At 42.8% G+C, this 13,259-nt stretch overlaps 1 protein-coding gene across 2 annotated transcripts in view; it reads right to left on the reverse strand.

Moving 5' to 3' along the window:
• LOC138003672 (general transcription factor 3C polypeptide 1-like) overlaps nt 1-13,259 on the reverse strand; it is a 103,782-nt gene that overhangs the window by 74,131 nt on the left and 16,392 nt on the right. For both annotated transcript variants that reach the window (XM_068849870.1, XM_068849869.1), the window contains exons 5-7: nt 3,104-3,310; nt 1,841-2,171; nt 1,341-1,432 (exon numbers count right to left, since the gene is read on the reverse strand). In XM_068849870.1, the coding sequence (XP_068705971.1) occupies nt 1,341-1,432; nt 1,841-2,171; nt 3,104-3,310 (630 nt within the window). The remainder of the gene's footprint in view (nt 1-1,340; nt 1,433-1,840; nt 2,172-3,103; nt 3,311-13,259) is intronic.

Consider the following 13,259-nt stretch of genomic DNA (forward strand, 5'->3'; position numbering starts at 1 on the left):
AGATTTTCAGTTTAGAAAAAAGAGGAGCAGTACAAATGTATGTGCTCGATATTCTGAATTTGTAACAGCTCGCACCACTCGCTTTTGCAGATAATAAATTCTATTTAAATTAGATACGTAAGTGGACGACCACGTAGAGTTACAATAAGTAATGTATGGATAAATTAATGTATAGTACAACATAAGTTTGGTCTTACAGGATAAGTAGAAACGCGTCCTGGATAAAATACCAACTGATTTAGCGATTTGTTTACAGACAAAGTTTACGTGATATTTCCAAGTAAGGTGTTCGTCCAGATAAACCCCAAGAAATTTAGTTACATTACTTTGAGTTAGAGATTGACCCCCAAAGGAGAGAGAAAAACTGTGATTAACTTTCCTCTGACTTGGACTAAATATAACATAATTTGTCTTTTGGACATTAATCGAGAGCTTATTGCATCTTAACCAAACATCAATATTTACAATATTTACATCAATCACCAGTGACGAGATTTCTGATTTCAGAAAAGCTACAGTAGTGTCTTTGATCTTAGTTCAGTGTTGTAATGCAAAACTATCATGTTTTGGAGAGAGGGTGTCAGCACCTCATCAACAGGAATGGTTGCACCATGGTGAGTTACAGTGTATGGTACTGTTGGCAACTGGCAGATTATCTTCGATGAAGGACATCAACTGCTGGAAGAGGTCTTCAGGACATTTACTGAATGTGTTGTGGTAGATTCTAAAAACAGGTCACCGGTGGACTGCAAGCCATAATGGGTTCTTATTGCTTGCCAAATGGAGTAAAAGGACGTCAAATTCTTCACAATGGTATTGTGTGAAATGACAGGGCAAAAGGTAGCAATTATTTTGGCCTAGCATGAGTTCGAGATGAACACTCTTCTGACAACCATTACATCAGTGGGTAGTAGGGATCTCTTGCCTTTAGTACGTCAACTCAACAACCCATGCAATGGTCTTCAATTTACACCCGTGCGAACTTTGTAAGGAGGGGTGACTGTCAATCAAATTCTCACAACCTGATTGGTGTATAAGTCAAAAAACTTTGATAGGTGTCCACGGTAAGGCACGTCGGACTGTAAATGAAATATATTTTGCAGAAAATTTCATGTTACTTTGGTTTTAGTAATTAATTATTAGTAAACTAGAACTGCTGTCAGTCATGAAAATAAAGATTAAACACAATATTATATGCTGGTCCATGGGCTTTCTGTGGATGTGACGCAGCAGGCTCATTGGTACTTCATCGAATGATGTTCCCTACCACAGTATAATTTCTTATGGGGACATATTAAGCTACCCAGTACACAGGTCTACTAACTAAAGATTAATATTACCTTCATAGTGCAACCCTTGGCTCCTGCACGATATATGGCATCATACACTTGGGTCACGAGTGGCCTCTCCGCAACAAGGTTTACCTGATATTCTGCAATGAACCATCATACAAGTCATGTAATTAAATCCAGAATAAAACAAACATATATAATATTACTTGATAAAGGGGCTAGCATTGTCAGAGTTGTGACATATCCACTGAGTAGAACAATACATGTAGGTTGAAGTCCTCCACTTCAAAGTTATACCGCCGACTATAACTAAGAAAGTACTATTCGTCTCATACATTGTTTCAGTATTTTCTAACCAAAAATAAGGGGAGTAGGTCTAATTACATGTAAGTAAAGGGGGTTAGTTTCTGAAGAAACTGTGGTGCTGCGTGTGGGGAAGTAGTACGTGAAAATTTTTGGTTTTATCAACGGAGTTGACCACCCTACAGGGATTATAAAAACTGGCGTTTCAAGCATTAGCCCTAATTCATACGTCATTGAACTCTTACCACCGCCCCAAGAATCCTTTTCTTTGGACTCATCATCGTCATCACCATCTGCATCATCGCCATTATCATCACCTTCCTCTTCATCGTCGCTGGGCTGCCAAATGTTGTTGCTTTTTAGAACAAAAGGTTTAACCAGCCGTATTTTAATAGGGTATGCACTTGGACAAACAACCCCTGTGGATTCTGTCTTTTTCCTTTTCTTCTTTCTTGGAGCAAAACTAGATTCTTCACTTGCCTCCCCTGGTGCTTCTCCCAAAATTTTTTCCTCTACCACGTACCCTGCTTGCTGAAGATATCTTCGAACATTTTTCAACACTTTTTTGGATTCAGTCTGGGAAAGAAGAATTTATTCATGTACAGTAAAAATAAAACAGCATTCTCTAAGGAGCCAAGACTTGAGTCATAATTTTTGGATAAAGAGCAGTGTATTATTACACTTTATGTATTGTGTTTTGGACTTACATGTATGTGCATTCCCTAAAGTTGAGGAGAAATTCTGTGAAGTACATGCAAACAGTACCAGCCCATGTTTTGAAACATTAACTGTTCCAAATCAAACAACAAAAAAGAGCAACAGGATAAAAACAGAGATGGTAAAGTCATTATCATCATCAACTGCTTATCCTATTTCATGGCCTACATGTAGTGGTTTGGGCAATTGCCTGGAGGTCCGCCGTTCCCAGGTTCAAGACCCATTTTGAACACTCATTGAATTCGATCCTGGTAGTCCTTGGATCAACCTCTATGCTGCACTTGTAAATACTATTAGCCAACCGGTTTGCCACCAGCCAGTTGGGATTCTCAACAGTTTTTGTAGTTGTTCTGTTCTGCTGTGTTGTTTATTGTGTTTAATTGGCCCTGAAAAGCCCCTATGGGGAGTGGTCACTTAATTAGTACGTACATTGTATTGCGTCAGTAGCAAATCTTTGACCACACTTCCCTAACCCTCTCTAACGCCTATAATCTTACAACTTTTATTAGTCTCCCGCAAGCACAATCTGAATATCTCTTACTCGCAGCCTATCCTCATGGCCTTCCCCTTTCTCTTTTCACATTAATCTTTCCTTGATGGATAATCTTCAAGATCAAGCAACTTCGGTCTTGAAGTTAACTGTCGGTACAGCACCTGTAGATTTTTTTCCTTTTCAGAAGGTCATGCAAAATCGTGAACTTCAAAACTAAATGGAATTTTTCGAAACTTTGTAAAGAGGTTACGTAACAGTACGTGTAAAAGGACTCCAAGAAGATAGATGCATCTCTTACCACTCGCTTTTGAATCTCAGAGAGAGGCAATTCCTGGTTTGGAGCTTCCATTAACAGCCTGGTAAGACTGGTTGCTAGCACATCATATCTATGGAGTTCTTGTACATGAAATCTTTTCAACCTTATAACATTGGTGATGTAATTTTTGCCTCCTTCATACCGAATAAATGCTGCTTTGCTTGAATTGGTTGTGGTTATTATCACTGGCTGAAAAACAAAGTGATCCTTCAAATTATAGAAAATAATTCTTCAGAGGTCATTTCCACAAAAAAATTAATTAATAATCCTCAAAACTTGTGACAAAAGTCTTGTCTTGGCTCCAAACCCTTCAAATATTCTATGTTACATACATGTAGAGCAATTTCTAAAAGTTACAAGTAACTGCTCATTTAAAAGGAACCTCCACTTCAACAAAAAAAATTACTTTAAATCATGGGAAAACACCATTACAGTCAAGTCAGTCAAAATGTTTTCAAAGGAAGTGCTTACAGTATATCCTAAATCAATAAATTATTCTAGAAATTATCACCAATTTTTGTTTTCAAATTTTGCAGGCACTACCATCTTGAATAATTGTGACATGTTATGGTTGCCCTATTGTTATTAGACAAAAGCTCTTTGTGTCAGTCAAGATGGCTGCCCCCGCGAAATTTGAAAGTGAACATATGCGATTTTAAAATACAATTTCTAAAACCAAATTTCCAACAAGTTTGCTTTTAAACGTAATTTCCTTCGGTTTAAAGTTATTCTGTAGTAAGAGTGGAGGTTGCCTTTAAAATTAGCATGGGTAATCAAAATAATGGTGACAAGAGAAAGTTGGGAATAATTTCACATGCATTTTGTCCAAAATCAAAATAATCTCCTGAGACTTTAGGAGAGGTAAATTATTTGATTTTGGACAAAACAGAAGTGAAACACATTGACATGATGCGGAAGAAGATTCCATGCCAACTTTAGGAGAGGTAAATTATTTGATTTTGGACAAAACAGAAGTGAAATTATTCCCTAATTTTAGTATACCATTTAATATTAAAGCTATTAAAATCATGGATGACAAATAACGTTCATAAGACGTGGGTTTTTTTCAACCCTGGATGCCATTTTGGCACTATAGGAAAAGTTGCTGTGGCAACATTGTAATTTCACATGTGAAATTACAAATTAACCCTGAAATTTCACGCCAAAATTAAAGTGTAATTTGTCACCCATGTTATTATAATTGCAACAAATTAATAGGAAAAAGAATTTGTGTCAACTGACAGTCAGACTTTGTGATGGCTGTCAGCCATCTTGATTGACAAAACTAACAAGGTGAAACCTTAATTTTTTTAAAGATGGCTGACAGTGATCTAAATCATGCCCTTTTTTCGCAATCATGTTTATTATTAATTTTAAAATGAACTGGTAATTTAACTTATTTTTCTAGCCTGATGAATTACTTTACTCTTATCATATGCATCTTGAATTACTTTACTCCTATCATCTTTGGGATTTCTCTTCTGGTATCTTTCTTATGAGGTTATAGATTATAATCATGATAATTTTGCACACTCAAGGCCTTTGCAAATAAAAGGAAAATTAATGCTTTGCCAACAACACAGAACAGTGTTCCCCCTTAAAGGTAACTTTGAAGTCAAGTTTCAAATTAAATGATTCAGAAGTGCAACCCAACAAATGCATGAAGCCTTTTTTTTTTGTGCTTTGTAATTAAGACAAGACTGGTGTCCTTTTGAAATCTGCTAGAGGTGGAAAAAAAAACCTCAAGGAAGCATCGAAACCATCGCTGAACACTTCAACCTTCCAGAATCATTCTGGCCAACATACAGTACTGTGAAAAAGTAATGATAGCGAAATTCGTCGAATTTCGTGCTTTGTTCTCAACGAAATTTCGGCGAGATTTCGTCGAACTTTCGCTTTGGAGACATGCGAAATTTCCTGTAGGTTGAGCGAAATTTCGAAAGGTCCAACGAAATTTCACCGAATTTTCGCTCAGGAGAAGTGCGAAATTTCGTTTTGCTTTGGCGAAATTTCGGAAAGTGTAACGAAATTTCGCCGAATCTTCGCTCTGGACGTGTGCGAAATTTCGAAAGGAGAGACGAAATTTCGTTCAAAATGCGTACGAAATTTCGGAAGGTGAGACGAATCTTCTTTCAAAATGCGTGCGAAATTTCGTTTTGCCAGAGAGAGCTACAGTAAGTTTCGACGTTGGTAGTGTTGGCTGCCCTGATCTTGGCCTACAGATGTAGGTCTTGAACATAAATACGCATGTATCTACGGTGGCCCACAACTGTCACGGCAATAACAAATACCTCACGGCAAAACTAAAACTGTCACGGCAATATCAATATCTGCATTTTGTGACCCTCGTGTAATGACCACAAATGGTGAACGAAATTTCGATCTCCAAACGAGATTTTCGTTCGAAATTTCGCTCACACAAACAAAGTGTTGGAAATTTCGTTTGAAATTTCGCTCCCACTTGCGAAATTTCGTTTGAAATTTTGCTCCCACTTGCGAAATTTCGAAGGAAATTTCGCTCGCACTAACGAAATTTCGAACGAATTTTGCCACCTTCAGCGAATTTGCCAAGTGAAATTTCGCACATCTGCACGAAATTTCGTTAATGGTGAAACAATTAATAGAGGCCAGCGCAATTTCGCCGAAAATTCGTTCTCCTCGAAATTTCGCAGATTTACATAGAATTTCGTAGAACTTCGTCGAAATTCGACGAATTTCGCTATCATTATTTTTTCACAGTACTGTATGGGGATCAGCTGCCTTTCGTTGAACCAGGGTGCACAGAAAGCCGAAAAAATGCAAAACAAACTGCAGGATATAATCAGCATAAATTATGGTTTTGCAAGGATTTTACATGTAGTTCCTTTGTTAAATTAAAGCACCAAAGGACATACCAAACAATGAATAGCAACAAAAATGAGGTAATGTTAACCAAAACTCTAAGAGGACAGACATTGGTCCTGCTGTGCTCATTCTACTGAGGAGGAAGAAAGTCAGGATGTCAGCTATTCAAATGGTACATGTACAACCATTTCTATAATACAACTCATTTACTGTGTGATTGTAATAATACTGGGATACACAGCTAATGATTGAAACGCAAAAGAGCATGGTGCCCAGTCAAAGCAGTTCAAATTCTACAGTAACCAGAATGCTGTTAACTGTGAGAGGAAATCAGGCAAAGCTGCCCTCTGCAAGTCAGAGTAAGGTGGAGATCATGAAAAAAGACCCAAGTTGTGGTGATCAGAGGGGTCAAACGTGAGGGTTGTCCAATACTCACAAATAGACTCCGTTGGTGTTAGTGGTGATAAGATTGGTCTCCATTGGTACCAATGGTACGATGTTGGTACCACTAGGAAATGATGTCATTCCAGTTGTTCCTAGTGGTGAATATGCATCTCATGAAGGGGACTTAGATTATTTCTCACATGATCTGGCTGGGTACAGGGCAATTCCGATGGTCCATTCAATACCAATGGTACGATTGGTACCAAGAGAAAATGATGTCATTCCAATGGTTCTACTGGTAAATATGGATCTCATTAAGGGGACTTAGATTATATTCTCATGTGGTCTGGCTGTGTACAGGGCAATTCCGATGGACCATTAGTGACAATGGTACGATTGGTACCAGTAGAAAATGAATGATGACATTCCAATGTCCAATGGTTCTAGTGGTGAATATGCATCTCATGAAGGGGACTTAGATTATTTCTCATGTGATCTGGCTGGGTACAGGGCAATTCCGATGGTCCATTGGTACCAATAACACGATTGGCACCACTAGAAAACGATGTCATTCCAATGGTTCTAGTGGTGACTATGCATCTCATTAAGGGGACGTAGGTTATTTCTCATGTGATCTGGCTGTGTACAAGGCAATTCCGATGGTCCATTGGTACCAATGGTACGATTGGTACCACTAGAAAATGATGTCATTCCAATGGTTCTAGTGGTGACTATGCATCTCATTATGGAAACTTAAATTATTTTTTTTCTCATGTGGTCTGGCTGGGTACAGGGCAATTCCGATAGTCGATTGGTACGGTCCCACTAGAAAATGATGTCATTCCAGTGGTTCTCCTGGTGAATATGGATCTCATTAAGGGGACTTAAATTATATTCTCATGTAGTCTGGCTGTGTACAGGGCAATTCCGATGGACCATTGGTGACAATGGTATGATTGGTGCCAGGAGAAAGTGAATCATGTCATTGACTATGCATCTCATTAAGGGGACTAAGATTATTCCTCATGTGATCTGGCTGTGTACAGGGCAATTCTGATAGTCCATTGGTACCAATGGTGCAATTGGTACCACTAGAAAATGATGTCATTCCAATGGTTCTAGTGGTGACTATGCATCTCATTAAGGGAACTTAAATTATTTTCTCATGTGGTCTGGCAGGACAATTCCGATGTCCATTGGTACTGGTGACGAGAATGGACTATTACTTGGTGTAAAAACGAACTTGTTTTGCGTGGTTGGCTTATAGAACGAGTAATATTCATAATAATTATTGTGTGTTTTTACTTGGTGTGAAAGCAAACTTGTTTTGTGTGGTTGGCCTATGGAACGAAGAATATTCATAATTATTGTTAGCGCGTTTTTACTTTGCGTAATTGCGAACTTGTTGTGCGTGGTTGTCTGATAGAACGGGGAATATTCATAATAATTATAGCGTGCTTTTACTTCGTGTGAAAGAAAACTTGTTTTTTGTGGTTGGCTTATAAAGCAAAAAATATTCATAATAATATTTAACGCCCAAGTCACCAGTTGAGGGTAGGTGCCCAAGAAGCCTGGGGACTGCAACCGCAGTCACATCCCTTAAAGCGCTTAAGAACACCCGACTGGCCTGCCCAACCCGCAACCAAGCCACGAGCCCCCCGCGCCAAGCCGAAGGGATCTCCGGGTTGGAAGAACCCGGAGCAAGGGGGCTCAGGGCAACAAAGCCTAAGCCCCCGAGAGCCCCAACCTGAGGCACCCACCCCCACTGGTAACCAGAGTAATCCACTACCCGTTACGCCACCAACTGGTAGGAAACATGGACAATGGAACTAACTGGAGTTCTGATATAGATCTGGTATACCTCGCTAGACCAACGCCCCAAGGTCTTGAGAAGGTGATCTGGAACTCCCCGTGCCACTGCAGTTGTCGCCACCCCAATACAGAAGCTATGACCGGAGTAGGAGCCGGAGTACCCTGCCCCATGTAGGATTGACTGCAAAGAGGATGATAGCTGCTGCCGGGTAAGAGGACGAACATCACTAAACATGAACAGGGGCCCTGGAGCAGACCCACACAGAGACAAGTAACTGCCCAAAGCTGTTACGGGGCACACAGAGCCCGAGCCACGCCCCAAGTAGATATTACAACCCACACAGAAGGGGTCTGTCTTGGAGCACTTGATACGGCCTTGAAACAAGAGGGATTCACCAAGGAGTCTGCTAGCAAGTCGCTAACAGACATATGGGTGTTAGGATCAAATGTTGAGTTGACTGTGAACTTGCTAGCGCACAAAAAATCAAAAAATGCCAAGCAGCACGCAGCGCACAACATCACATGGTCTCTAGTAGACAGGTCCAAAGAGCACTGAATGACCGTCAGATGATCAACTGTGATAGGTAGGCACCTGGGTGACGCTGGACCTTGAACCCGCTTAATGCCCCTTAGCAGACGCTGCAAATGAAAACAGTTGACTAAAGGATCGGGAACGCAATGGTCAATGTGAAGGGAGCGCACCACTGACAGATAGACCTAGATGGAGGAATGGTTCAGGTTGTCTGCCAATAAAGAAGCAAAGTGCATGAGAGTTTCCTCATTGGCTGGGGGGAGGGAGCCATCCTGGTTTAAACGACCATCTTGGTGGCAAAAGTCTATAAATCGGTGTTGGGCAGATCGGTACACTCGTCTGGTGGAGGGTGCAAGACCTTGGGTAAGTAGGAACCGACACTTCTGAGTCAAGGCATCTGAAGCGTTGCCAGAACGGAGGCAGGAATAGGAGATGGGGTTGGGTCGGCCTGTGGCTCCAGGCATCTGAACCCTTGAAATTGGAATCAAGAGAGTGCATCAGCAACTGGATTACCTTTACCTTGAACTGAAGCTGTAAATGAAAAGGAATGATGGATGGCCAGCATAGTCAAATAATGCAGCAACACCATTAGGTTTTTGTCCCGCGAAAAGCCGGACTTAAGTACAGCCACCACCAACTCATTGTCACATAAGAACTCGACCCGCCGAGATACCCACTGATAGGCTGCCACCACAATTGGGAAAAGTTCCTTGTAGGCTGTAGATAAGGAACTTTGTGCAGCTGACCAGGCACCAGCAAACCAGTGGGATTTAAAAATAGTTCCATAGCCCAAAGAGCCAGCTGCATCCGACGAGACCTGGAGGTCCGGGAGAGGTGCCCATGTGGGCATGCAGGAAAAACTGAGGCCATCCCAAGTTTGGAACAGCTCCTGCCACCAGGTTAAATCCCACCGAAACCCCTAATGGGGTGATCATCACGGCGAAAGGCACAAAGTTAGTTGATCATCCGGCAAAGGAATGTCCTACCCTGTGGGGCGACCTTGCAGGCGTGATGGAGGTGGCCAATCAGGGATTCCAGCTCACACGTTTACAAAAACGTTTCACCGACCACTCATCCACAATCCTATCTCTCTTATCAGTCGGGAGGCGACCCTGAAGTTTCTCGGAGTCAAGAATCCACAAAATATTGCCCACACCACTTCATGCCAAGAAGGGGGCGATCGTCCAGGTGGATAGCCACATTCCCATATGCACTGGCCACGTCAAACTTGGCCATTAACGTTCCTCGACCCACAGACATTATGCCATCAATGAAAGCATCCACCAAAACATACTGAACTGTAAATGGGGGCTTAGGGATGCCATCATTAACACTTTGCCTCTCTGGTGATGATAGGTCTAAAATGAGACGCCACTTCCCAGGCTGATTATTTTTGGGGATCACCCCGAAACAACTTATGTGCAATGATGGAAGCGAGGGCACTGGAAAAGGACCTGCCACCCTGCCTGAAGAGACTTCAGATTGCAAGTAGGAGTCAATCACTGATGCATGTTCAGCAGAGCTACGCATGTTCGAAGATGCAGATTTGAGCAACACCAAGGATGGGTCGAATCCTATCCGAAATCCATCCCGTATGCCAGAAGTCACAAATGCCACAGCTGACTTGTTGGGATGATGGCACAACTCTGCTTGAAAATGAACCAACTGTAATGGAGATAACGGGGCAAAAGAGACAACTGCAACGCTGGGCTTAACTGGAACTGAAACTGGAACTGAGACTGAAACTGAGACTGGAACTGAAACTGGAACAGGGCAAAACAACTTTGCCAGCTGAGGCAATCCATTCGGCTGGCTAGGAAACGCAATCACATCATTTAAACTATGTACAAACACAACACTGGGCATCCCTCGCTCATCAGTACTGTCCCCTTCTCCCTCCAGGGAAGGGGGAGCGGGAACGAAATCCAGCTGAGCGGGGAAAGGGGCAGTTAGCCTTGGTATGCTCTCCCTCGCAATTGCTGCAGTTGTAGCGGAACCTGCACCTCCCAAATGGCTACTGGCATTGCCCTTCATTCCAGGAATGGCAGAATGGTGGACGTGGTGGGAGTCTGGGCTGTCTGAGGAAGACTGAGGAAACCCAGAAAGAGAGGATGGCCTAGGTTGCAGTGAGGATGATATTGGCGAACACAAATGAAAATTATACAGATCCAAATTCACTTTGGACCAATCATTAAGGCCCGAGGCAGCAGCATCCCTTCTGAAGGCCAGATCGTATTCAAGCCAAGCCAGACCTGGATATTGACAGGCTGTTTGAATAATGAGCAGCTTATACTTTGTCAAGTCTAACCAATGCAGGGGGTTAGAGGCACACAGGACCAGCTGGAAAATCGTGAAGGCCTCAGTCCAAGTAAGAATATCCTTAATTTTAACCTGCCTGCATTTTGCGTTGGACACAAGGAGTTTACCCTCCAGGAAGGTTTGTGGCTCCTGTTCCACAGCGCGAAGATTGACTGTAAGTAGATCCGCCAACTCCACGAACTGGCCCTCGATGATCTTCTTGGCCAATTTAGCCGGGACTGGTGCATGACCCAGACAAACAATGAAAGCCTTCTCAGACTTAGGCACTGACCCAGAATTATCAAAGCTTTGCAGGCTACTGGATACACTGGGAGTAGCGAATGGAGAGGTGATGGGGGCCACGAAGTGGGCTGAGCTTGAGTCAGTGAAGGCCGACACAGGAGAAAAAGTAGGAGCAAAGGCAGGCAAAGTAAACGTACCTGATGACGCCCTAAAAAACCACAGACGAGCCATTGACATCACAAGAAACAGCAGTCGATCAGGAGGAGTTAGATGGAGCGACGCCAATAGAAGTGCCAGGGACGGAGGAAGGTAATGGCAAGGGGGCGCTCCCTTGAACTGAAGAGATGATGGTAGGAAGGGTGCTTCCAAGCGTGCGAACAACAGCCTCCACGATCGAATCGATGGCCAAAGGCGCCACAGGGCCAGAGGGAGCCGTTGAAACCACCATCGGCACGGGGGACAATAGAGGTATGTCCTCCGAACGAAGTCCAGCGGACAAGCTGTTGTTGGTTGAACGAGGTGGGTTCCGCATGATGTATAATCAAACACAAACCAGCGACGAGCGAATTAGAGGCGAACCAAAAAACACGACAGCGGCCGAAGAAACCACGGTCAAGGAATGAGGAAGGTGTTCTTTATCCACAACTGGGAACCCCTACACTAAGTCCGCCAAAAAAACAAAAAACAAAAACGCCAAGCTAACGTATCGGCGAGCACACTAGCGGTCCAGGTACGAATGAGTGACAAGCAAGTGAAAAACAAACCAACAGACATGACCGAGGCCGAGGAATCCACGGGCAATGAATGACGAAGTCCTTTTTTGACCACGCTAATGTATCGGCGAGCACACTATCGGTCCAGGTACGAAAGACCGATGAGTGAGTGAAAGACAAACCAACAAAACACGACAAAGGACGAGGAAACCACGGTCAATGACTGACGAAATTTTTTGTCCACAACTGGAACCGCTACACTAAGCCCGCCAAAAACCCCACGCTAACGTATCAGCGAGCACACTATCGGTCCAGGTAAGAAAGAGCAACGACTGGGTAAAGACAAACCAACAAACACGACAGAGGACGAAGAAACCACGGTCGATGACTGACGGAATCCTTTTTTTTTAATTTCTTTGTTGACCACTACTGGGAACCGCTACACTAAGCCCGCCAAAAAACGCCATGCTATCTGAGCGGCAAGCAGACCATCGGACTAGGTACAAGAGAAGGTAAGATGAACCACAACATGGCTGTGAAGACAACATGGAATGAAAAAGCCACGGTCTACGATCGAAGAACTGCTATTTCAACCTGGACAGCGACCGAGATAGCCAGGAAGCGAGAAGAAGAATGCTGAGAAACACTAAACTACTAATTCGACTACTACTTGAATAGAGTGTAATGTGAAGTGCTCGATTTCTATCTCATACGAACCATGTGAGCGTTAGCCCTACTGAGGGAAATGGGCCCACACAAGGACAGAGAAAAACCCACCCTGGTCGGAGTTTTTCTCTGTCCTTATGTGGGCCACCCTGGTCGGAGTTTTTCTCTGTCCTTATGTGGGCCCATTTCCATCAGTAGGGCTAACCCTCACATGGTTCGTATGGGATAGAAATCGAGCACTTCACATTACACTCTATTCAAGTACAGCTGTAGATGACTTAAAGAAGGATCTAAGCCCAATCTCGCTCACCGACTGCTTGTAAAAGGTTGCAGAGGACTGCCTTGTGTTTTTTCTATGTGAAACCAGCTGTCCTCAAGGTCTTGGTCACCCTAATCACTATGGTGCAATCCCCACCCAATAGTCTTAAGAGTTCCACTGTTAAGACTGTACTTTTCCATTACCAAAAACTAATAATTAATAATTAGCTCTGCCAACCAGTGAATAATCGATTTTTTTGTGTGACCATACCTAGAGGATTAAATTTAATAGCTGTCGAGGCTTTTTATCCAGGCAAATGGGGTTCTGAATCTCAGACTGGTGTTCCCCAGGGAACAAAGTTAAGGCCTCAGCTTTTCCTCATTTTAA

This window comes from Montipora foliosa, chromosome 5 (assembly GCF_036669935.1).
Source record: "Montipora foliosa isolate CH-2021 chromosome 5, ASM3666993v2, whole genome shotgun sequence".
NCBI lineage: Eukaryota > Metazoa > Cnidaria > Anthozoa > Scleractinia > Acroporidae > Montipora > Montipora foliosa.